The sequence below is a fragment of the Mesoplodon bidens genome (genome assembly GCF_964165515.1).
Source record: "Mesoplodon bidens genome assembly, chromosome: 1".
NCBI lineage: Eukaryota > Metazoa > Chordata > Mammalia > Artiodactyla > Ziphiidae > Mesoplodon > Mesoplodon bidens.
The window spans coordinates 117,741,220-117,767,560 of NC_138176.1; the positions used below are offsets into that span (position 1 = coordinate 117,741,220).

Sequence of the window (26,341 nt, forward strand, 5' to 3'; positions counted from 1 at the left end):
TTCAAGTATTACACCTCATTAAAGGATTTCAGGATGGATGAGTGATGAGCTTGAAGCAGAGAGGACAGACAGACAGACTTAACTGATGTCTGTGTTCGTCCTTTCAGGTGCCCTCAAGTGGAAGGAAGACCTTTCCAGGAAGGCAGCTGAGGCCTTTCTGAGGCAGCAACAAACAACTCCAAACCTTCGAAAGCTCATTTATGGGACAGGTAAAGGAGCTCTGGTTCAGATCTAGAAACATTTTAGTTTCTTAGACTATTTTCTGAAAAGGAGATGAAGAAATTGGTTAGAGGATTTGGGAGGTACTTTGGGTATCCATAAGATATTCCTGGCCGTCATAGTTTATATTTGGCAGATGTTTTTAATCATCAGCTCATGAGGACCGTAAATCAGTCGTACGAAGTAGATTTATGGGTTTGCCATAAAACTTTTGGTAAGAATAGTCTTCATTATGTCATTTTGTACCCCCTGTAGAAAATCCGTCATGAATTTTTTTTGTAGAATTTAGTACCAGAAAAATAATTCTGCCTGAAAAGGTGTTTTCTCCTCTCTGAGAATGGGTGCTCTGTATTTACTCATTCTGTTTTTTCCTTTTGCCTTTCTCCTCTGATTTTATATTTTATTAAATTTGTCTATATGTTCTTTTTGGAAAGAGCTTGACTCAGTAATGCAAAAAATAAAGTGGTGAACCTGATATTGTGGTCCCTATTTACTGTATGGTTAGAACAAGGCCATGGAGTATATGTGAGGTAGGAGCATGGAATCGGGGGTTGGTATTTACTGACTTCCATTCAGGTTTTGTCTAAGTACTCTTAGGGATTAGAGACTCAGCACTCTTTAAGAGATACTCTTTATGATAATTGAAAACTCTGTCTTTAAATGTCCCCTCCCTACCCCATCCCCCAGTATTTTCCCTCCTCAATGGACACTTTGCTGTTGCCTTGCAGGAGGGCAGATGTCCTCCAGACCTGCTCAGCAGTAGTATTCCGTGGCCTTTCTGTGTCTGTGGCTGATGCGCTCAGGGACACACACCATACCTACTGCAAACAGAGACCCTCAGTCCCTAGTCCTCTAGCGGGTGGATTTATTCTCACTTTTCTATCATGGTGGTCTCTTTAGTGACAGAGGATAATGAAGAAGAAGATGGTGATACCAAGGAAGAGCTCGGAGGGTTGTTTCGTGTCAGCCAGTCTGCCAGCGAGTGTAAGCACAAGGCTGACTCTTTGGACTGCTCCAGATTTCATGTGGAGGTGCCCCATGATTGGGATTTAGAGGAGGTGAGGCTGAATGTAAATAGTGTGTTTGACTTATGAGAAAATAAGGGAATTTTTTTAAAAGATTATGTGATTTCAGTATTGCCTACCTGTTATTTGCTTTTTTTTTTTTAACATCTTCATTGGAGTATAATTGCTTTAAAGTGGTGTGTTAGTTTTCAACTCTTAGTGTGAATAGTATTGTTAATCTTTATTTTGAAGCATTGCATGTAGGTTTTCATACATTTGAGATACTTTGTGTTTTATAACTAGGAGATACGTAGTGTCCCTGAGTTAACATTTATAATTTCTACTATTTGTAAGCAAACAGGAATCCATGACACTGGTACATTTTCTTCCCCCACTCATCACTCTCTAGTCCCACTAGAGAATTCATTCAGTTCTTAAACTTGCCAGGTTTAATCCCATCTTAGACCTCTTGTTTTCTTTTCTGGAATGTTCTTCTGATCTTCCCAAGGCTGACTTCTTTTGGTCATTCGGTTTAGCTGAAATGTCACTCCTCAGGGAGGCCCAATGACTATCATATTATGTATTTTAATTCACTGGGTAGCACTTGTGCACTTTACGAGATTTTTATGTAAGCATTTTTTTGGGTAAAATTTAATACAGATTATAGAAAACCACATAAAAGTAATTGTTTAACTTAATGGATTACTACATGAGTACCTCTGTAACCACCATGTGTCCATCCTAGTCATAGTCCTCTCCTCCCTGCAGAAGGAATCATGACTCTTACGGTAATCATTTCCTTCTTTTCTTTATAATTTCATCCTTCAAGTATGTATCAGTAAACACCAAAGTTTAGTTTTACCAGGTTATTTTTGTTTATTTTTCTCTATGCCTTTTAAATCTCTCAATCTACAATATTCCCCTCCACCCATCTCTTTTTTCCTTACCTTTTCAGTTGTTTAAGAAACCAAGTATTTGATATGTAGAGTTTCTCATATTCTGGATTTCCTGGACGCATTGCATCCCTATGTGCAGTCTGTCAGACTTCACTCTTCTCTGTATTTCCTATAAATTGGTACAGAGCAATACCAATAGAATTGTCTATGGTGATGGGTAAAGAATTGTCTTATGTGGCTACTTGTGGCTATTGAGCACTTTAAATGTGGCTAGTGAGACAGAAGAACTAAAATTTTAATTTTATTTAAGTTTTGTTTAATTTTAATTAGAACTTAAATAACCACATGTTGTAGCTACCCTCTGGACAGTGCATCTAGAAGTTTGATTAGATTTAGGTTTGAGGTTTTTGTTTTTTGTTTTCAGATTTTTTGGCAAGACTGCTTCCTAGGTCGTGGTGTTTTTTCATTAGGAGGCACATAAAATCATCTTGTGATATTAGCTATTGATGCTCAATGCCTAGATCCATTAACTTGTTAAGGATGTAAAATGGTGATATTCTGTTCAAATTTCTCTTGTTAGCTGGAATACTTCTGTAAAGAGAAACTTCTCATCTATTATTTGGTTACCCAGTTCCATATAAGCGGTATAAATGCTTGATTATTTTTATCAGTTTTCAGAACGATTCTCCAAAGGTGACTCTTTTTTTTTAAAGTTTTTTTTTAACTCATGAATTTAAATATAGTTGACGTGTTTCCTTCCACTGCACTTGTTATCCTTACTGATGATCATATTTATCGCATCTGTGACCAGTGAGAGTCTCTTCAAATTGACTCCTGAGTCCTTTTGACATGATCCTAGTAGTCCTTAGATTGCTTCATTGCTGTCTGATATGATAAGGTCTTCCAGTATCATCTTGTACATTTCTGATGCCAGACTTGGAAACAGCCATAAGAAGTCCTGATTTTTCTTAGTACAAAATGGTATTTCAACATCACAGTCTAGGTCTATGTATACTCATTGCTATGGGTCGGTCATTGTTTCTAGGCCTTTTCAGTGACCAGAGCTAGGAAAATTCATACCTACATTTTCAATTCAGATTCAGGACTACAGGGTTCTTACTTAATCTCTTTTATCTTATGTTTATATCTCTTGTTTTTCCACTGTAGAATTAGTCCCTGTTTGAACTTGAAGATGATTAAATTAGAAAATTGTGTAATTATTTGCTTTATCCCAGTTGTACATAGAAGTGTCAGAATAACATTACACATGTTTCTATTAATATGGTTACTAAAAACAGTTAAAGTTTTTTCCTTTATTTTAAAAAAATGTATTTATTTGTTTATTTGGCTGTGCGGGGTCTTAGTTGCGGCACGCGGGATCTTCATTGCTGTGTGCAGTATCTTTTAGTTGCAGCATGCGGGATCTAGTTCCCTGACCAGGGATCAAACCCGGGCCCCCTGCATTGGGAGCACAGAGTCTTAACTGCTGGACCACCAGGGAAGTCCCCTGAAGTTTTTTTCTTATATGTTCTCCCTTTTGTTTTTTCAAAAGTGGCTATACCATTTTGCATTCCCACCAGCAGTATATATAGCTTTTGGGTCCTCCACATTGGAATAACATCACCAACACTTGTTATTACCTGTTGTTGTTTTTCTTGTTTTTTATTGTTATAACCATTCTAGGAGGTGTGATGTAATATCTCATTGCAGTTTTGATTTGCCTTTCCTGATGGCTAATGATGTTAGACATCTTTTCATGTGCTTGTTTTCCATTTGTATATATTATTTGAAGAAATATCTATTCATACTATTTTCCCATTTAAAAAATTGGGTTATTTGTCTTTTTATCATTGAGTATGTATTCAGGATCCAAGTCCCTTATCAGATATATGATTTGCAAATATTTTCTTCTATTCTGTAGGTTATCTTTTCTGTGCCCTTTGAAGCATGAAGTTTTAAATTTTGATGAAGTCCAATTTCTCTGTATTTTTGTTATTGGTGGTATCATATCTAAGAAACCATTGCCAAATCCAAAATCATGAAGATTTACTCCTATGGTTTGTGTAAGGGTTTTATAGTTTAGCTCTTACATTTAGGTCTTTGATACACTTTGAGTTAATTTTTGTATTTGGTGTGAGATGAGTCCAACTTCATTCTTTCGCATGTGGATATCTAGTTGTCCTAGCACCTGTTGAAAAGTCTGTTCTTTCCCCTATTGCCTTGTCTTGGCACCCTGGGTGAAAATCACTTGACCGTAGTTACATGGGTTTATTTATGGACTCTTAATTATATTCCATTGATCTATACATCCGTCCTCATGCTAGTACCATACTTTTTTTTTTTTTTTTTTTTTTTGCGGTACACGGGCCTCTCACTGCCGTGGCCTCTCCCGCCGTGGGGCACAGGCTCCGGACGCGCAGGCCCAGCGGCCATGGCCCATGGGCCCAGCTGCTCCGCAGCATGCGGTATCCTCCCGGACCGGGGCACGAACCCGTGTCCCCCACATCGGCAGGCGGACCCCCAACCACTGCGCCACCAGGGAAGCCCAGTACCATACTATTTTGATTACTATTGTTTTGTAGTAAGTTTTGAAATCACGAAGTGTGAATCCCCCAACTTTGTTCTTTTTCAAGATTGTTTTGTCTTTTCTGGATCCCTTGGGTTTTCTATATTTTAGAATCAAAGAATTCTTTGCAGAATCTTCTTCTGCAAAGAAACCAACTGGGATTCTGATAGGGATTGCACTGACTTGGGTAGTATTGAGACCTTAACAATACCAAGTCTTCTAATCTGTTAACATGGGATGCCTTTCCATTTATTTAGATCTTTCAAGAATGTTTTGTAGTTATCAGAGTATAAGCTTTGCAAGTCTTTTGTTGGATTTATTCCTAGTATTCTTTTTGATGTGATTGTAAAAGGAACTGTTTTCTGAATTTCATTTTTGGATATTCATTCCTAGTGTATAGAAATAAAGTTTACTGTTGTATATTGATCTAGTATCTTGCAATCTTGCTGAAGTCATTTATTCTGATAGTTTTTCAGTAGATTCCTTAGGGTTTTCTATACACAAGATCATACCACCTGTGAATAGAGATAGTTTTTCTTTCTAAACTGGATGCCTTTTATTTTAATTTCTTGCCTAATGGCCCTGACCTAGAACGCCTAGTACAATGTTGAATACAAGTGAGGAGAGGAGACATCCTTGTCTTACTCCTGATCTTAAGGGGAAAGCTCTCAGTCTTTCACCATTAAGTGTGATGTTAACTGTGGGTTTTTTATGGATGCCTTTTATCAGATTTAAGAAGTTCCCTTCTAAGTTTGTTGAGGGTTTTTATCATGGAGGGTCTATTTTTTAAAATTTATTTGGTCCCTTGTTCCCCTAAGTCAATTGTTAAGCTTCATGAAAGCAAGGATCTTTTGGAACAGTTTGCCATTCAGTGCCTGCAAAGCTTCTTGGCACAGAGTAGATGTTCAGTAAGTTATTTACTGAGTGATTGTAGGCATGAAGGAATGAATAAATGAGCAGATTTGCTTTTGCATCCATTGTAATCATGCTAGCTTCAAGGCTACTCTTTGAGAGTGAGGTTGTATCTGAAAAATGTGAATCATGATCAAAATGTGATTGAAAGCCAGGACCTATGTGAAGATTTCTTTATATGTGCTTTTGAGCCCTTGGCAGTGAGTGACATGTACTGTCTTAAGTCAGGTTCCCCAGGAAGCAGTCTGAAACAGAGAGTTGTGTACAAGTTTTAGCCTGTATTTGAGAGGTGCACCCAGCATCCACTACATGTGTGTACTGGATGATCTGGCAGATCTGAGACTGGGAGCCTCATCTGTACTGTTGGGCTCATACAAGACACTTTGTCTTTGGCAGAGGAATTACGTTTTCAAACAGCCATGATAAGTCTGGATTAACGAATTAGTAAATATCTGTTTGTTTACTTATGAAGTCACTGGGCTGACGTTATTTTCCCTATCCACTGGTTAATGCTATAATATTTATGTTTTTATATCTGTTGTTATACTATCTACATCAGTTATTTCATAGGCCCACTTGGAATGAAAATATCCATAGAAGTGTCTTGAAAAGTATTTAAAGGCAAATTGTCACCTACTGTTTCTCAAAGCAGTTATTTACTGAATGATTGGAGCCTGTCAACTAAGCTGACTTTTCTGTATAAGGTTATGAACAGTATCAGAGATTGCTTCGTGACTGGGAAGTGGGAAGAGGATAAAGATGCAGCCAAGATCTTAGCAGAAGATGGTAAGTAAACGGCTGTATTCTTCAGAGAAGACTGCCTTCTCTCTATATTATTTTCTTCCATATCTTTAATAGTCAAGTTGAAAATACTAGTCAATTGTGAAATGGCTTGGGGAACTCTGACAAGAGTTCTGACAGGAGTAACATTCTAGTTCCTCCTTTCATGATGGTCTTATTTTTTTCCCTCTGGTTAGTTGACTTATTAGATATGGACATTGAAGAAGAGTGGGAAGCTTTCCATAAATTTTATCATGCATTGTTAAAAATAGTCATTCTTGTTTATGTGCTGTGATTAGATTCAGTTTAAGCATTTTTGGCAGGCATGCATAGGTATGTAAAGGCTTCCTAAGAAACATTTTCAGTTTCTTCTATGATCACTGGTCAAATTTGGTTTTCTTGTAGTGGTGGTTGTGGTTTTTGTGTTTATATTTTGACATTTTCATGAGATATTCTTCATAATATTTTCTGACAAGACTTTCAGTGAAATTTTGAATTTATAATAGAATAAAGTGCTCATCTGTTACTTGCACTTTCTCATTTCTAACATTGTTCCTTTTTTTCTTTTTCTTTTTTGTTTTTTAGTTAGATTTGCACTTTCTTTATTTTGTTAGATCCATAACTTTTGGATTTATTTTTCTCATGATTAAAAAATTAACAAGGTTTGATTTTTTTCTTTTTCTTGTATTTGTTAGTTGTGGGATTAGAAAATGAATTTTTTGGTTTTGTTTTTAAGGAAAGCACTTTTAAAAATTAAGGTATAGCTTAATGTTCAACCTAATATATTTTGACAATTATATACACTTATATCCATCACCCAAAACGAGAATAAGAACATTTCTGTCACACCCTAAATGTTTGTCTGTGTCCTTTGCAGTCAGCACTCACCCCCTACCCCAGGCAGCCACTTTTGGATTTCTGTCACCATAGATTTGTTTTGCCTGATCTTGGACTTCATACAGATGTAGTCAGACAGTATGTATTTTTTAGTGTCTGGGTTCTTTCCCTCAACACAATGTTTTACTTCTTGATAAATCAACTTTGTTGAGATATGTTTTACATACAATTAAGTATACCTGTTTTAAGAATATTCTTGTTTGGCTAGTTTGGACAATTGTATATGTTCATGTACTACCATTACAATCAAGAAATAAAGTATTTCCATCACCACAGAAAGAACCCTCATGCCCCTTTGCAGTCAGTCCCTACTCCCACCATCACAGCAGTCCCAAGGCAACCAATAATCTGCTTTCTCTCACTATGAATTAGTTTTGCCTTTTCTAGAATTGCATAATAAAAATACTCTCTTTTGTCTGTAGATTCTTTTACTTAGCATACTGTTTTTGAGGTTCATTCATATTATAATTTGTTTCTTCTTATTGCTGAATAAGTATTCTGTTGCATGGATATGCCAGTTGTTTATCCATTTTTCTCTTGATGGCCATTTAGGTTGTTTGCAGTAGTTGACTATTACAATTAAGGCTGCTCTGAACATTCACATATAGGTCTTTTTTTGTGGAAATTGGTTTTCATTTTTCCTTGGTAATACCTAGGAGTAGAATGGCAGAGCTATGGGGTGGGTAGATGGACACCCAACTTGATAAGAAACTAATAGAGTTTGACTCCATTTTTAATGTTAGACTGATGACAGCTCTTAAGCCCCACCTGTTCTGTCCCCCTTTCTGGCCTACATCTGGGCAAGCTGATAAAAAAGGCAAGGTGCTTCTCTTTTGGCATCAGGAGGGAGTTCAAACCATATACACTCCAGCTGTCAGCAAAGCCCCACCACCTCCTAACCACCGATAGCTCAAGCTATTCTCCTTTCCCGCCTGCTCTCCCAAGCTGTATTTGAACTAGCTTGGGAAGTCTGCCCTACTGTCCCCCAAAATTATCATTATGTGAATTATAAATCTTTCCATATCTTCTTGATTCATGTGTGTGTTATCTGTCTCACTATGCAAACCATATTTTGGGTGGGAGGTTCATCCTGTCTCTGTGGGTTGATCACAAAGTAAACTGCCCCACAGTTCTTCAAAGAGAACTCCAGCAGTGGATGACAATTTCAATTCACATCCTAGTGGGTGTGAAATAGTATCTCGTGGTTTTAATTTGTAATTCCCTGATGACTAAGGACGTTGCGTATCTTTTCATGTGTGTATTGGCCAATTTAATATCTTCCTTTGTGAGGTATCCACTTAGGTCTTTTGATTATTTTTTTTAAGTTTATAATAGTTTAGATTTAGAGAAAAATTGTGAATATAGTACAGAGTTCCCACATACCTCACACCCAGTTTGCCCAATTATTATCATCTTACATATGGATGGTACATTTGTCACAACTAATGAACAGAGCACTAACAAAATCTTGGGTCTCTGCCAGTTTGAGCACCTTTCTGTGTGTTAGGGGGCCATTTGTATTTCCTTCCATGACTGTCTTTGAATATGCTTTGCCCATTTTCTATTGGTTATTGTTGATATTTTTTCATACTTATTTATAAGAATTTTTTATATATTAGAGAAATAAGTCTTTTGTGATATGAGGTGCCACATTTAACCCCCTTATTTTAACATTTGTATTTTAACTTTATGATTCTTTCATGTGGAATTTTTTTTTTTAATGAAGTTAGATTTATCAGTTTTGCCTTAAATGACTTTTGGGATTTGTCTTATACTTAAAAAGGTCTTTTGTAAAAAAAAAAAAAAAAAAAAAGGAGAAGAAAAATCTTCCATTGTTTTTTTCTAGTGCTTCCTGATTTCCTTTTTTTTTTTTTTTTTTAACATTTAAATCACTGACTCATCTGCTACTTATTTTAGTGTGAGTTGAGAGGCATAGATAGCGTTTTTCCCAGGTGGCCACCAGGTTCTTTCCAATACTATTTGTTCTTTTCCCAACTGATTAAAATGCTCTTTTTGTCATATTCTTAATTGATAGATATAGAAAAAAGTTTTTGGACTTCTCTAGTTTATGTCATTGATTTCTGTTGGTTCATTCATCATTGCTATGTTTAAAACCCTTATATAGCTTTATAGTATGCAATTAAAACACCAACTATTAAAAATGGTATGACTGGTTCCTATCTCTCCCTGTCTCTGCTAGGTTTTTTAGAATTCTTCTGACTATTCTCTTACTTATTTTTCCATGGAAACTTAAGAATCATCTTTTCTGTTTCCAAAAGAAAGTGTGGTGGATTTGTGTCTTTTTTAGTAGCTGTATTGAGGTTTAATGGATATACAGTAAGCTGCACATATTTAAAGTGTACAGTTTGATAAGCTTTGACATGAGTATACAATCACCACAATCAAGATAATGAACATATTTGTCACCCCAAAAGTTTCCTCATGCCACTTGTTATCCCTCCCTTCTGTCCTTTCCCTGTTACCAGGTAACCACTCTTCTGCTTTCTGTCACTATACAAGAGTTTATATCCTCTGTAATTTGATATAAATGGAATCATACGGTGTATGCAGTCTTTTCTAACTTATTGTACTCAGCATAATCATTTTGAGATTCATCCATGCTGTTGCATCTTCATTCCTTTTAATTGCTGTGTAGTTAATTTCTTTTTATTGGTGAGTAGTATTCCATTGTATAATGCAATACAGTTTGTTTATCTGTTCACCTTTTGATGGACATTTATGTTATTTCCAGTTTGGGGCTATTGCAAATAAAGCTACTGTGAACATTCTTCTACAAGTCTTTGTATGAACAACTGCTTTCATTTCTCTTGGGTACATACCTCAGAGTGGACTAAATGAATCATATGGTAGATGTAGTTCTAATTTTTTTTAAGAAATAGCTAAATTGTTTTCTTTAGTGGTTGTACCATTTTGCATTGCCACTAGCACTTTATGAGACTTCCAGTTGCTCCACATCCTTGCCAGTGCTTAATATGTTGGTCTTTTTAATTTTAGACACTTTTTAAGGTTTAGAGTAGTATCTCATTTTTTTTTCCTAATGATTAATGATAATGAGCCTTTTTTCACATGCGTATTTGCCATCTGTGTTTCTTCAGAGAAGTGTCTGTCAAATCTTTTGCCCATTATTTTACTTTGGTTGTGTGTTATTATTGAAGTTTAATTCTTAATTACTTTTTTTTTTTTTTGCGGTACGCGGGCCTCTCACTGTTGTGGCCTCTCCTGTTGCGGAGCACAGGCTCTGGACGTGCAGGCTTAGCAGCCATGGCTCACGGACCCAGCCGCTCCGCGGCATGTGGGATCTTCCCGGACTGGGGCACGAACCCGTGTCCCCTGCATTGGCAGGCAGACTCTCAACCACTGCGCCACCAGGGAAGTCCCTTAATTACTTTTGATACAATGCTTTATCACATGGAATTTGCAATTTTTGCCCATTGTGTAGCAAAGACCATCATATATGATCTGTGAATAAAGACAGTTATACTTCTTTCTGTGCTATCTGGATGACTTATTTTTCTTGTCTTAGTACACTGGCTTAAACTTCCAGTACAATGTTGATTAGAAGTGGTCAAAATAGACTATATACATATTGTAATATTACACCGACTATTAACCAACATTTTACCACTTTGAGTAACATGTGGAAACTTTTCTTCCATTTAGGCCCTTTTATCTTCCCCACTTAAAAAGATTTTTTTTATTATTATGTAAGTTACAGATGTACAATATAGTGATCCACACTTTTTACAGATTGTACTCCATTTATAGTTATTATAAAATATTGGCTATATTCCCTGTGTTGTATGGGGAATATATCCTTGTAGCTTATTTTATACCTAATAGTTGGTACTTCTTAATTCCCTACCCCTCTATTAACCCTCCCCACTTCCCTCTTCCCACTGGTAACCACTAGTTTGTTCTCTGTATCTGTGAGTTTGCTTTTTTTTTGTTATATTTAGTAGTTGTAGTTTCCCCACTTTTAAATATTGGCTTGAATATTAGATAGTGGTATAATTTTTTTGACTATGAAATATGATTTTACAAATTCATAAGAAGATGGATAGTCTGTTCTGTGTATCCATATTTCTGTTCTTTTTTTCTTTTCTTTTTTTTCTGATGGTCTCAGATTTCTCCTTTTATAATTTCCTTTCTGCTTAAGAACTTCCTTTAGCCATTTTTTAAGGGTAAGTATGGTAGCTACAAATTCCTGTAGCTTTCCTTCATCTGAGAATGTCTGTTTCCTTCTTCATTTCTAAAGAATAGATACATAGGCTGTCATTTTACTTGGTGTGCCCCTACAGGTAATCTGTCATTTCTTTCTGGCTGCTTTCAGATATTTTTAATTTGTTTTTAGTTTTCAGAAGTTTGATTGGTGTGAATTTTGTTGGATTTACTCTGTTTGAGATTAACTCATCTTCTTGAATCTGTAAGTTTGTGTCTTTCAACAGATTTAGGAATCTGCAGTCATTATTTCAGCTCCAGACTCCCTGTGAGACTCTGATGATACAGATGTTGGGATTTTTTTGTTTCTGTCCCACAGGTCTTTGAGGTGCTCTTCATTTGTTTTTAGGCTTTCTCTATGTTGTTCAGACTGAATGAATTCTATCATGCGGCCTCAAGGTCTCTAAGTCCATCCTCTTTCATCTCTATTCTTACTATTGAGCCCATGTAGCCAGTTTTTTAATTTCTGTTACTGTATTTTTCAGTTCTATAATTTCCATTTTGTTCTTCAATTTCTTGTTGAGGTTTTCAGTTTTTTGGTTGTTGCTGTAAGATTTATAGTTGCTTGTTGAAGTTTTTTTTTTTTTTTGCTTTTATAATTTTATTTATAATGGCTGCTTCAAGGTTCAAGTCAGATAGTTCCAACATCTGATTCATTTCAGTGTTGTTTTCAGTTGTCTTTTCACATTCAAATGATGATTTTCTTGGTTCTGGGTATGACAGGTGATTTTCTATTGTAGCCACACATTTTGTTTGGAGACCCTGGGTCCTATGTAATTTTTAAATCTTAGCAGGCGATCATCCTGTTTAGGTTTAATGTGCAGGCCCTGGTCTGCACAACCCCATGGGCTGTGGTTCCAATGACAATTTAATTTCAGAGCCTTTGTGGTACTGTTTTGCTGTACTTGGTTTATCTGGTGCTACTGGTTCCTGCTGGTGCTACTGGTTCCTGCTGGTGCTACCTGGGGGGAACAGAGGAGCTTCCCTAGGCTGGGCCACCTAGTGTGACTAGGTTGGGGAAAGTTGTTTTGGCCTCTGGGGCCAGTTTGCTTGTTCTGGGGGCATCTCCTTTGCTTGGTCCTACCTGGACACACATTGTTTTTAAGGTGGAAGAGGAGAGTCTCATGCCTGGTGGAATCCCTCCTTGCTGATAACCCTTGGGCACCTGGTACATCTTGGTGGGGGAAAGGAGATTCAAGCTCTTTGGGAAGGCTAGCACTTTCCTTCATCACTTGCTGTCAGTGGGATACCCAGTTTACCTGGAATGCTGGTGAGATCTGGTTCAATCTGAAGGAAGAATGAGCCTATCTCATTCTGCGGCTGCCTTCTGTTGCCACTTGTGGATTGGGAAATGGTGGCCCTAAGTTGCCGTTCTGTGGGTTGTGGTATAGTGAGATATAGGCCACTATGTCATTCCTCTGGTCCTGGGGACGCTCACCAGCCCATCTTTGTCTTTCCACCTTTCAGAGTTCTCCTTTGGTTGTCTCTTGTGCTCTTGCATCATTTCTGGAGTTGATGGTTATACACAGTCAGAAGGAACAGAGGAGATATGTCTACACCATCTTTTCCAGACTGGAAATCCTTGGTGGTTATTTTCATTGTAACTATGTAAAAGAGAAAATTAGAGTCTTCATGATATTGAGTCTTCCTTTCCAAACACATGGCGGTTTTACTTGTTCAGTACATAACATTAATAATACCTCCTTCATTGAGTCATGTTGAAGAATATAGTTAAGGCATGTAAAACACTTAGAGCAGTGCCTGGTATTTGAAGCACTTAAAAGCATTAGCTAAGGTTATTCCATGTGTCCTTTATTTTATTTTATTTTTTTATTGGAGTAAAATTGCTTTACAATGTTGTGTTATCTTCTGCTGTACAGTGAAGTGAATCAGCTATATGTATACCTATATGCCCTCCCTCTTGGCCTCCCACCCTCCCCCATCCCACCCATCTAGGTTGTCACGGAACACCAAGCTGAGCTCCCTGTGTTATACAGCAGGTTCCCAGTAGCTATCTGTTTTACACATGGTAGTGTAGTTATGTCAAACCTAATCTCCCAATTCGTCCCACCCTCCCCTTCTCCCAATGTGTCCACATGTCTGTTCTCTATGTCTGTGTCTCTATTCCTGCCCTACAAATAGGTCCATCTGTACCCTTTTTCTAGATTCCACATATATGTATTAATATATGATATTTGTTTTTCTCTTTCTGGCTTACTTCACTCTGTATGACAGACTCTAGGTCCATCCACATCTCTACAAATGACCCAATTTCATTCCTTTTTATGGCTGAGTAATATTCCATTGTATATATGTACCACATCTTCTTTATTCATCTATTGTTGGACATTAGGTTGTCTCCATGTCCTGGCTATTGGAAGTAGTGCTGCAGTGAACATTGGGATACATATGTCCTTCTTAATTATGGTTTTTTCAGGCTATATGCCCAGTAGTGGGATTGCTGGGTCATATGGTAGTTCTGTTTTTAGTTTTTTAAGGAACCTCCATACTGTTCTCCATAGCAGCTGTATCAATTTACATTCCCACAAACAGTGCAACAGGGTCCCCTTTTCTCCACACCCTCTCCAGCATTTATTGTTTGTAGACTTTTTGATCATGGCCATTCTGACTGGTGTGAGGTGATATACCTCATTTTAGTTTTGATTTGCATTTCTCTAATAATTAGTGATGCGGAGCAGCTTTTCATGTGCCTCTAGGCCATCTGTATGTCTTCTTTGGTGAAATGTCTATTTAGGTCTTCTGCCCATTTTTAATTGGGTTGTTTGAGGTTTTTTTGATATTGAGCTCCATGAGCTGTTTGTATATTTTGGAGATTAATCCTTTGTTGCTTCACTTGCAAATATTTTCTCCAATTCTGAGGGTGTCTTTTCATCTTGTTTACAGTTTCCTTTGCTGTGCAAAAGCTTTTAAGTTTCATTAGGTCCCATTTGTTTACTTTTATTTTTATTTTCATTACTTTAGGAGGTGGGTCAAAAAAGAACTTGCTGTGGTTTATGTCAAAGAGTGTTTTTCCTGTTTTCCTGTAGGAGTTTTATAGTGTCTGGTCTTACATTTAGGTCTTTAATCCATTTGGAGTTTATTTTTGTGTATGGTGTTAGGTAGTGTTCTAAGTTCATTCTTTTACATGTAGCTGTCCACTTTTCCCAGCATCACTTATTAAAGAGGCTGTCTTTTCTCCATTGTATGTTCTTGCCTACTTTGTCGTAAATTAGGTGACTATTGTTTGTGGGTTTATCTCTGTGCTTTCTATCCTGTACCATTGATCTATATTTCTCTTTTTGTGCCAGTACCATACTGTTTTGATGACTGTAGCTTTGTAGTATAGTTTGAAGTCAGGGAGCCTGATTCCTCCAGCTCCGTTTTTCTTTCTCAAGGTTGCTGTGGCTATTTGGAGTCTTTTGTGTTTCCATACGAATTGTAAAATTTTTTGTTCTAATTCTGTGAAGAATGCCATTGGTAGTTTGGTAGGGATTGCATTGAATCTGTAGATTGCTTTGGGCAGTATAGTCATTTTCACAATGTTGATTCTTCCAATCCAAGAACATGGTATATTTCTCCATCTGTTTATGTCATCTTTGATTTCTTTCATCAGTGTTTTATAGTTTTCTGAGTACAAGTCTTTCACCTCTTTAGGTAGGTTTATTCCTAGGTATTTTATTCTTTTTGTTGCACTGGTAAATGGGAGTGTTTCCTTAATTTCTCTTTCTGATTTTTCACTGTTAGTTGTATTGGAATGCCAGAGATTTCTGTGCCTTAATTTTGTATCCTGCAACCTTACTAAATTCATTCATTAGTTCTAGTAGTTTTCTGGTGGCATTTTTAGGATTTTCTGTGTATAGTATCATGTCATCTGCAAACAGTGACAGTTTTACTTCCTCTTTTCCAATGTGTATTCCTTTTATTTCTTTTTCTTCTGATTGCTGTGGCTAGGACTTCCAAAATAAGAGAGGCGAGAGTGGACACCCTTGCCTTGTTCCTGATCTTAGTGGAAATGCTTTCAGTTTTTCACCATTGAGTATGATGTTTTCTATGGGTTTGTCATTTATGGCCTTTATTATGTTGAGGTAGGTTCCCTCTATGCCCATTTTCTGGAGAGTTTTTATCATAAATGGTGTTGAATTTTGTCAAAAGCGTTTTCTGCGTCTATTGAGATGATCATATGGTTTTTATTCCTTAATTTGTTAATATGGTGTATCACATTGATTGATTTGCGTATATTGAAGAATCCTTGCATCCCTGGGATAAATCCCACTTGATCATGGTGTATGATCCTTTTAATGTATTGTTGGATTCTGTTTGCTAGTATTTTGTTGAGGATTTTTGCATCTATCTTCATCAGTGATATTGGTCTGTAATTTTCTTTTTTTGTGATATCTTTGTCTGGTTTTGGTATCAGGGTGATGGTGGTTTTGTAAAACGAATTTGGGAGTATTCCTCCCTCTGCAATTTTTTGTAAGAGTTTGAGAAGGATGGGTGTTAGCTTTTCTCTAAATGTTTGATAGAATTCGTCTGTGAAGCCATCTGGTCCTGGACTTTTTTTTTGTTAGAAGATTTTTAATTACAGTTTCAATTTCATTACTTGTGATAGGTCTGTTTATGTTTTCTAATTCTTCCTGGTTCAGTCTTGGTAAATTGTACCTTTCCAAGAATTTGTACATTTCTTTGTGGTTGTCCATTTTGTTGGGTTATAGTTGTTTGTAGTAGTCTCTTAAAATCCTTTGTATTTCTGCATTGTCAGTTGTGATTTCTTCTTTTTCATTTCTAATTTTGTTGATTTGTGTCCTCTCCCTTTTTTTCTTGATGAGTCTGGCTAAAGGTTTATCAATTTTGTTTATCTTCTCAAAGAGCTAACTTTTAGTTTTATTGATCTTTGCTATTGTTTTCTCCATTTCTATTTCATTTATTTCTGCTATGATCTTTATGATTTCTTTCCTTCTACTGACTTTGGGTTTTCTTTGTTCTTTCTCTAATTGCTTTAGATGTAAGGTTAGATAGTTTATTTGAGATTTTTCTTGTTTCTTGAGATAGGATTGTATTGCTATAAACTTCCATCTTAGAACTACTCTTGCTGTATCCCATAGGTTTTGGGTCATCGTGTTTTTGTTGTCATTTGTTTCTGTGTATTTTTTCTATTTCTTTGATTTCTTCAGCGATCTCTTGGTCATATAGTAGCACACTGTTTAGTTTCCATGTATTTGTTTTTTACAGGTTTTTTCCTTTAATTGATTTCCAATCTCATAGCACTCCGGTCAGAAATGATGCTTGGTACGATTTCAATTTTCTTAAATTTTCTGAGCCTTGATTTGTGACCCAAGGTGTGATCTATCCTGGAAAATGTTCCATGTGCACTTGAGAAAAAAGTCTATTCTGCCAATTTCGGGTGTACTGTCCTATAGATATCAATTAAATCTATCTAGTGTATTTTGTCATTTAAAGCTTGTGTTTCCTTACTTATTTTCTTTTTTGATGAACTGTCCATTAGTGTAAGTGGGGTGTTAAAGTCCCCTACTATTATTGTGTTACTGTCGATTTCCCCTTTTATGGTTGATAGCATTTGCCTTATATATTGAGGTGCTTCTGTTTTGGGTGCATAAATATTTATAATTGTTATATATTCTTCTTGGATTGATCCCTTGATCATTATGTAGTGTCCTTCCTTATCTCTTGTAACAGTCTTTATTTTAAAGTCTATTTTATCTGATACAAGTATTGCTACTCTAGCTTTCTTTTGATTTCCACTTGCATGGAATATCTTTTTCCATCCCTTCACTTTCAGTCTGTATGTGTCCCTAGGTCTGAATTGGGTCTCTTGTAGACAGCATATATATGGGTCTTGTTTTTGTATCCATTCAGCCAGCCTGTGTCTTTTGTTTGGAGTATTTAATCCATTTACATTCAAGGTTATTATCGATATGTATGTTCCTATTACCATTTTCTTAATTGTTTTGGGTTTGGTTTTGTGGGTCTTTTTCTTCTCTTGTGTTTCCCGCCTAGAGAAGTTCCTTTAGCACTTGTTGTAAAGTTGGTTTGGTGGTGCTAAATTCTTAGCTTTTGTTTGTCTGAAAAGCTTTTGATTTCTCTGTCAAATCTGAATGAGATCCTTGCTGGGTAGAGTAATCTTGGTTGTAGGTTTTTCTCTTTCATCACTTTAAGTATATCCTGCCACTCCCTTCTGGCCTGCAGAGTTTCTGCTGAAAAATCAGCTGATAACCTTATGGGGATTCCTTTGTATGTTATTTTTTGTTTTTCCCTTGCTGCTTTTAATATTTTTTCTTTGAATTTAATTTTTGTTAGTTTGATTACTATGTGTTTTGGTGTGTTTCTCCTAGGGTTTATCCTTTATGGGACTCTCTGTGCTTCCTGGACTTGGGTGACTATTTCCTTTCCCATGTTAAGGAAGTTTTCCATTATAATCTCTTCAAATATTTTCTTAGGCCCTTTCTTTTTCTCTTCTTCTTCTGGGGCCCCTATAATTCAAGTGTTGGTGCATTTAGCGTTGTCCGAGAGGTCTCTGAGATTGTCTTCAATTCTTTTCATTCTTTTCTCTTTATTCTGCTCCTTGGCAGTTATTTCCACCATTTTGTCTTCCAGCTCACTTATTCGTTCTTCTGCCTCAGTTATTCTGTTTTTGATTCCTTCTTGTGTATGTTTCATTTCAGTTATTGTGTTGTTCATCTCTGTTTGTTCTTTAGCTCTTCTAGCTCTTTGTTAAACATTTCTTGAATTTTCTCACTCTGTGCCTCCATTCTATTTCCAAGGTTCTGGATCATCTTTACTATCATTACTCTGAATTCTTTTTCAAGTAGGTTCCCTATTTCCTCTTCATTTACTTGGTTTTGTAGGTTTTTACCTTGTTCCTTTATCTTGACACTTGACATATTTTTTTGTCGTCTCTCTTTTTTTTTAATGGGTCGGATTGTATTCCTGTTTTACTGGTTGTTTGGCCTAAGGCTTCCAGCACTGGAGTTTGTAGGCTGTTGGGTAGAGCTCGGTCTTTGTGCCGAGATGAGAACCTCTGGGAGACCTTACTCTGATGAATATTCCTTGGGGTATGAGGTTTTCTGTTACTCCAGTGGTTCAGACTCAGAGTTCCCACCACAGGAGCTCTGGCCCAACCCCCGGCTTGTGAACCAAGATCTTGCAAGCCACGTGGGGTGGCAAAAAAAAAAAAAAGAAAAAGGAAAAAGAAAAAAGGAGCCGAACAATAACAAAGAGAAAATAAAATAAGATTAGAAAACTAATAGATATGTTAGAAAGAATAAAAAAATAAAAATATAGATCAAACAACAACCAGAAGGTAAAAGAAAACCACAGTAGTAAAAAAGAGGAGTTAAAAAAAAAAGCCAGACAAGGCCTTGGCTATGGGGGTGGGGCTTATGCAGGGGTGGGGTTTAGCTGGTGGGTGGGGCCTATGCTTAGAACCCACAGGGCTGGAACAGGCCCTGCGGGGTGGTGGGGGTTGGGGCTTAGGCTCAACGCAGCAGGAGGTGCCAGGAGTGCCTCTGTCCCTGGAGGGCGGAGTACCAGGTCCAGGACCCTGGCAGGCTCACTGGGCCTGAGTGGGCAGGGGAAATGCTAGGCGCCTTCCCCCTCCCTGATCCCAGAGGACCCCTCCCCATTGGCCTCTCTTGTCCCCCCCACCCCCACCCCTCCCCATGCCCCTAGGACCCACGCAGCAGGAGAGGGCTCCGGAAGGCAGGGGACCAGACCCCAGCAGGCTTCCTGGAGCCGAGTGGGCGGGGGAAATGCCCATGGTGCTTCCCCTGATCCCCCGGCCCCAGAGGGTCCCCCCTGTCCGTCTGTCCTCCTCTTCCCCTCTTTCCCCCTCCTCCCTCCCTCCTACGCCCCTAGGACCAATGCAGCCCGGAGGGGGCCTCAGAGGTCTGGGGACCCAGCCTGGAAGCCCAGCAGGCCTCCTGGCCCGAGTGGGCTGGGGAAATGCCAGTGGCACCTCCTCTGACCTGGTCTTAGAGGGTTCCCCCCACCACTGTCTGCCTCTTTTCCTCTTACCCCCTCCTCCCTCCCTCCCACACCCCTAGGACCCATGAGGCCAGAGGGGACCCTGGAGAACGAGCACGGATGACTAGGCTGAGAGCCCAGCAGACTTCCCAGGGCCGAGTGGGTGGGGGAAACGCCCACGGCACCTCCCCTGATCCTCTGGTCTTGGAGGGCCCCAACATCCCACCTCTCCTCCCCGCACCTCCCTCCTATGCCCCTGAGATCAACACGGACTGGGGGGGGCCTTGGAGGGAGGAGGACCTGGCCCAGGAGCCCCACAGTCCTCCCGGGGCCCAATTGGACAGGGGAAATGCCTGATCCTCCGAGCCCCTGAGGGTCCCTCTAGGCATGGGAACCCCTCCCCCATCGCAGCCACCCCTCAGGGGTGCCATTCCTGTCCGACCTCCACTTCTCCTCCCCCCTCACTCCCCCATGTCCTACCCAGTCGCTTGGGGGTTCCTCCCGTCACCTTGGGTGTCGAGGGCCCCCACCAGTGTCCCACTGGCACCCTAGTTGTGTCTCCATGTGTCCTTTAAAAAGCATATTAAAACTTAAAAATTTTTTAAACTAAAGTTCTAGTACATTTCTTGTTAGGATTATTCCTAAGTACTTTATCTTTTTTTGTTTTTTATTACAAATGAAATCTTCCCATCTTTTATGTGTCCTTTGGCTCTTTCTTGTATGAAAATGTTTTGATACCTTTCTAAATGTTGCCTCCCAGAGTTTTAACTTGCCTGTTTCTTTTAAGGGTAGGATCCATAACTAAACTTAGAGCTCCAAAAACAAATAAATGAGCTCTTCTTATGGGCTTGACATTGTTTTGGATACTACTGTTACTCTAAATGCTGTATTTTATGTAATCTCAGATCTTCCCTAGGTATGTCACATGGTTGTGCTGTGTTGATCTTATTGTTGAGACTCTTTTTCATATGTGCTGTTATCATGCCATGACTTTTCAAGTCACTCCTTGAACTGTTGGTTTGGGGACTGACATGCAGGGCCACACATGCCACCTCTGTATGCATCTCTGCTACAGAATGTTCATCACCTATCCTGGAAAAATAGCTTGTGGCTAAGTGGCATTTTGAAGTGGAATATGGAAAAGTGGATTGGGCCCATTTACTTAACCTAAACAGGTGATGAAATACTGACAAAATTTAACAAGAAAAAGAAGGCTGTGTAAGTGCGGGATTCTTTAGGGGTGTGTAGCAATAAGCACAGTAAAAATGAAGTTTGAGATGCCGGGCACATAGTCCACTGGTGCTGGGTGGTGCTAGAGTGTCACATGCAGGCCCTACTTACAGGGGAGTCATTTGGATGTTCTTTTCCCAGAGGAGCTCTATGGTGACTTTGAAGACCTGGAAACAGGGGACGTGCACAAGGGAAAATCAGGCTCGGATACTCAGGTATGACTTGGCCATGGCCAGCCATCAGCCACTGGTTCTTGATCTGTGGTCAGTATGTTCTGCAAGAGGCCCCATATGAGATGGATGGATTCCTTCCTAAAAGTGAAGAGGGTGGGAACGGACCAAAAGTTGTTGGTTTATTTGTTATTGTTAATTTTCTTGAGTGATACCTATTACCTCTTCTTCTTGTTATGATTCTTCAATCATTGAAAGTTTTAGCTCCTGGGTCACTGTCTTGCCATCATTCTCCTCCACTTAATTTTAAGTGCCGTTTTAAAAAAAAATAATTCCCTGTTCTCCCTAATATTTCTTTAGAACAGTATCTGGGAACATCTGGGTTGGGAACAGTTGCTATTATTTTTATTCATGTTTGGCATTCCCAGCCATATTAAGGAATGGCGGCTAATTGTAATGCAGATGTCTAAGTGTCTCTTGTTGCAGTACATGTTATTTAGAGACAAAGGCTGTTTTATTTTGTTTTCATGATGATCATAACTAAGATTTTCGCAGCTCAAATAGAACTTTTAAAATCTGCCTTAATGTTTAAAGAAGAGGTCTCCACAAATTTTTACAAAATTTTCTCTTCTGGAAATTTAAGGTTGAAGATGTGGAGGAAGAAGTTAAAGAAGAAATTGACCCCAATGCAGAGGAAAGTGCCAAGAAAAAGCATTTGGATAAAAAGAGAAAATTGAAAGAGATGTTTGATGCAGAATATGATGAAGGAGAAAACACATACTTTGATGATCTTAAAGGAGAAATGCAGAAACAAGCACAGGTGAGAAAACTCAGTTCCTATCAGCCTCATTTCAGAGCTGTAATAGTGCTGTGACTAGGTAACTTTGTAGGTCTTTGCTCCCTGCCTGCTTCTGGGACTCCTGTTTGGGCTTCTAGGTCAAGATGCAAATAGGTGTGTTTATTCATGCAGTTACCTAATTGTTTCTTCAGTCAGACATTCACCAGAAAAATACCAATGTCTATTTTGTACCAAGCATTAAATGTTGCGGAGGCAGAAATGTCTGAGACACGGCCACCATTTTTGAGGATCTTACAGAGTAGTGATTTGAGACAGTGTGTTTATTTACATGCAAGCTTTGCCTTAGTATTCTGATTACTACTCCCTGGAACCATAATTGAATAATTTGAATGTGTACGTGATTCTTGGCCTGTGTGGCTTATGCATATACCAGTGCTCTCTGGGGATGGTTTTCTGAAAACCCACCTTGGTCAGAGTTCAGAGGATACTTCGAATGTAAGGTCAGATGCAAAGATAAAGGGAGCCTGTGGAATGCTGAAAGGGAGATAGTGTGGCCCTGCTGTCCGGGGATGCTGAGCAAGCTGTTTGAGTTGATGAACTGACTCTGAAGGAGACACAAAGATGTGTACAGTTGATGCCAAGTTTTTGAGATGTGCTTTGAAAAGTGGGGCCACCAAGAATCCCTGTAAACGGGAGCATACCTTAATATGTCTTCTGCAGATTAAGTATATGATTTGTGAAAATGCAGCTGACAGGGTTTGCTCAACCTAGGTCTTCATCTAGTCAAAGAAGTATGTCCTGGTTAGTCATTAACATAGTGATTCAAAGTGTGTACTGACTAGGAAATGTAAGTCTGGTTCTGAAGTCTTTGCTTTAGGCCATTTATAATTTAAAATCACCTAGGGGCTTCTCTGGTGGCACAGTGGTTAAGAATCCACCTGCTGGTGCAGGGGACACGGGTTTGATCCCTGATCCGGGAAGATCCCACATGCTGCAGAGCAACTAAGCCCGTGTACCACAACTACTGAGCCTGTGCTCTATAGCCCACGAGCCACAACTACTGAAGCCTGCGTGCCTAGAGCCCATGCTCTGCAACAAGAGAAGCCACTGCAATGAGAAGCCCACGCACTGTAATGAAGAGTAGCCCCCGCTCGCCACAACTAGAGAAAGCCCGTGTGTGCACAGCAACGAAGACCCAATGCAACCCAAAAATAATAATAATAAAATAAAATCACCTAAAACCTTGTGGCTCATTGTAAAGAACTTCGAATTTTTTACTCTGAATGAAATGGGGGTCCATTGGGGGTTTTGAGTAGAGGAGACATGCATGATCTGCTTACCCCTTGAAAGGATTACCCTGGCACAAGTTCAGTAAGATTAACATGACTTACACTGGGGAGGGGGTGGGGGCTTGCAGTGATGAGAGGAAAGAAAGAGGCAAATTCTGGCTGTACTTTTTTTGAAAGGTAGTTCAATAGGATTTCCTGGTGGATTGAACGTGAGATGTGTGAGAGGGGAGATAAGGATGACTTACTGGAGGGATTGGGTTGTCATCAGTAGGATAGGAAAGCCTTTCATTGATGTCAGTCTGCCTGGGAAGATGAAGTTTGGATCTGTTAGGTTTGAGATACCTTTCAGACAAGAGGAGTGTCAGGTGGTCAGTTCTGGAGAGCTGTTGAGGCCAGGGACTTAAATGTGATGTACTCAGGATCTGGTGCTTTTTAAAACTATGAGATAGGTGGAATGACCTGGGGAGTAGGCATGGAGTCAGGAGAGGAGAAGACCAGGACTGGGTACCTCAAGAGACTGGGCACAGACAAGGAAGCAGCAGTGGATACTGCGCAGCTCTCAGGAGATAGAAGAAATGTAAGAGGACATGAAGTATGCTGGAAACCACTGTAGAAGGAAGTGATAAATTGTTTCAAATCCTGCTGATGTTAACTACAGTGAAGACAATTGACCACTGGATTAAGAACATGGAGGCCTTTAGTGACTTTGGCAAGCATTTCAATGGAATATTGGTTCAAGTCCAATTTTAGGGGATTTATGAGAATATGAGCAGCGTAACTGGAACCAGACTTTAGAAAACTTCTGTGGCATTTTGCTTCAAAGATAAGCAGAGAAATGGGGCAATAGTGAGAGGAAGTGGAGTCAAAAGGTTTTAAGATGAGAGAAATAACAGGAAAGATTTGTTGGAATAAAGTCCAACAAGAGTGGATGATCTAGGGTGCAAGTAAAGGTTGGCATTAAATAGAGGCATGGATAATCTCTAACAGCTGCCTAGTAGAGCGTCCTGTGATTAAGGAAATGTATATCTTACTGTTTTATATTGTAGCGACCTAGCCACATGTTGATACTGACCACTTGAAATACAGTTAATGTGATTAAATGACAATTTAAAAATTGTATTTAATTTCAACTTAAATAGCCGTGTGTGGCTAGCTACTATATTGAACAGTGCAGAGCTGTAATAAAAGGCTGAATATGGGTGTAAACCCTGGTAGAGGGGCTGACTGTGGAAGTTCTTTTAGGTTGCTTTAATTTTGAGTGAATTAAGAAACAGTCAGCAGCTGAGAGTGAGGATGAGGGAGGAGATAACTGGGTGTTTGATGAAAAGAGAAAAAGTGTGAAATAATTGGGAGAATAAGAAAAGAAAGTGTGGATGGGGAAGTTCAGAGTGTCGACCAATATCAAGGGCTGCTTTCAGAGTTGTTTGTATTTACTATAGTATAGCTTGGAGCAACAGAGAAGAAAACAGTTGGGGCATATCCTGAACAAAGATAAAGCATATTATTTTTAATTAGGATAATTAGGATAAAGCCTAAATAATTCTGTACATGGTTCCTTTATTTAGAAATTGCTCTTTTTTTAAAATGTTAATCTTACATTTATTAAAAGTAACAGGATTATGGGTTTTTAATTGTTTTATTTTTCCCCTCTCATGTGTAGCTTAACCGGGCAGAATTCGAAGATCAAGATGATGAAGCCAGAGTTCAGTATGAGGGTTTTCGACCTGGGATGTATGTCCGAATTGAGATAGAAAACGTCCCCTGTGAATTCGTGCTTAACTTTGACCCACATTACCCAGTTATTTTGGGTGGTTTGGGCAATAGTGAGGGCAATGTTGGATATGTACAGGTAGGTACCCTTCACTGTATGCTTAATGATTGAGGTTCTGTGGTCATACTTATACCAGTAATCTTACTGAAATCTCTTCTCCTTTCAGATGCGTCTGAAGAAACATCGTTGGTATAAGAAAATCCTCAAGTCCCGAGATCCAGTCATTTTTTCTGTAGGGTGGAGGAGGTTTCAGACCATCCCACTTTATTATATTGAAGACCACAATGGAAGACAAAGGCTTCTGAAATACACCCCACAGCACATGCATTGTGGAGCAACCTTTTGGGGTAAAAAGGGATTAGAATAAACTTGCTTGTAGGTTAATTTAAATCTTTTAGGCTTTATCATTATAGTTTTGCTTTTTTCCTTTCATGAAATCCCAATTCATAAGATTTTCCTCTTTTTGGAGGAGTATATATATAAAGCAAAATCCAGAATGTGTGGTTCACTGTATTTTTTTTTTTTTCCTGTTTCCTTTAAGGTCCTATCACTCCGCAGGGTACTGGGTTCTTGGCAATACAGTCTGTCAGTGGCATAATGGTAACTATCTTTGATGGTTTATTTTATAGATTGTGTTTGAGAAATAATGTCTTGATTATGGAATATGTACCTGAAACTTTAAGTTGAAAATTATTCATTTTAAGTATTTATAGTAAACTTCTCTTTGCTTTTAATTTTCCTGCATCTTTTTAAGTAAGGTGGGGGAGTAGAGAAGAGGGAAATAGAAGAATTGTAATGGTACTGATGACATTTTACATGTTTATGCTTTTATGCTTTTATATTTTATGCTTTTTAATATTTTTCTAAAAATATTTAAGCAGTGCTCACCATGAGCTAACCACTCAACTAGGTTATGACATACATTGGATACCAGCTAGACATAAGACTACCCCCTAGTAATCTGGTTTAGCAAGGTATGTTCACACAGTCTTCATTTGACCAATCAGAGCAGGTTTTATTGGCCTTATTTAACAGAAAAGAAAACAGAATAATGGGCAAATGGAATCCATCCTGAATGTCCAAAATTTAATTTCTCAAACATTGTAGCCAAATTTTCATATTCCCTTTCATTCATTCATCGTTGTGAAACTATGTGTTACTATGAAATCACCCTCAGGAAAATGCTCAAGATATCATCATTAATTTTGGCATACATGTATTATAGTTTCAGATATCTTTTGTTAAAATACTGTTTTGCATGTTCATATATTCTTTCTTACTTTTTCTTAGGTGATTGTAAGTGAATTGCACTTTGCTAATTTGTTGTCTTACAGAGAAATGTAGTTCTTCTCTTGCTGACATTATTCCTGTATTCACATTTTGGGGATTCCTTTTTAGGCTGATTTCCGGATAGCTGCCACAGGAGTTGTCCTTGATCTGGATAAATCTATAAAAATTGTGAAGAAATTAAAGCTAACTGGTTTTCCATATAAAATTTTCAAGAACACTTCATTCATTAAGGTATATATATATATATCTATATATCTGTATATTCATATGCTTATAAATGTGTATATTGTTAAAGGAGG

The 26,341-nt window shown here is 38.4% G+C and overlaps 2 protein-coding genes across 5 annotated transcripts in view; both read left to right on the forward strand.

Annotated features, from left to right (window-relative positions):
* Window positions 1-26,341, forward strand: part of ZNF25 (zinc finger protein 25) — a 418,016-nt gene that overhangs the window by 146,071 nt on the left and 245,604 nt on the right. The window lies entirely within an intron of this gene.
* BMS1 (BMS1 ribosome biogenesis factor) overlaps window positions 1-26,341 on the forward strand; it is a 44,908-nt gene that overhangs the window by 13,860 nt on the left and 4,707 nt on the right. For all 4 annotated transcript variants that reach the window (XM_081234507.1, XM_081234509.1, XM_081234508.1 and 1 more), the window contains exons 11-19: window positions 108-209; window positions 1,120-1,277; window positions 6,302-6,383; window positions 20,865-20,938; window positions 21,537-21,713; window positions 24,642-24,830; window positions 24,919-25,099; window positions 25,294-25,352; window positions 26,151-26,273. In XM_081234507.1, the coding sequence (XP_081090633.1) occupies window positions 108-209; window positions 1,120-1,277; window positions 6,302-6,383; window positions 20,865-20,938; window positions 21,537-21,713; window positions 24,642-24,830; window positions 24,919-25,099; window positions 25,294-25,352; window positions 26,151-26,273 (1,145 nt within the window). The remainder of the gene's footprint in view (window positions 1-107; window positions 210-1,119; window positions 1,278-6,301; window positions 6,384-20,864; window positions 20,939-21,536; window positions 21,714-24,641; window positions 24,831-24,918; window positions 25,100-25,293; window positions 25,353-26,150; window positions 26,274-26,341) is intronic.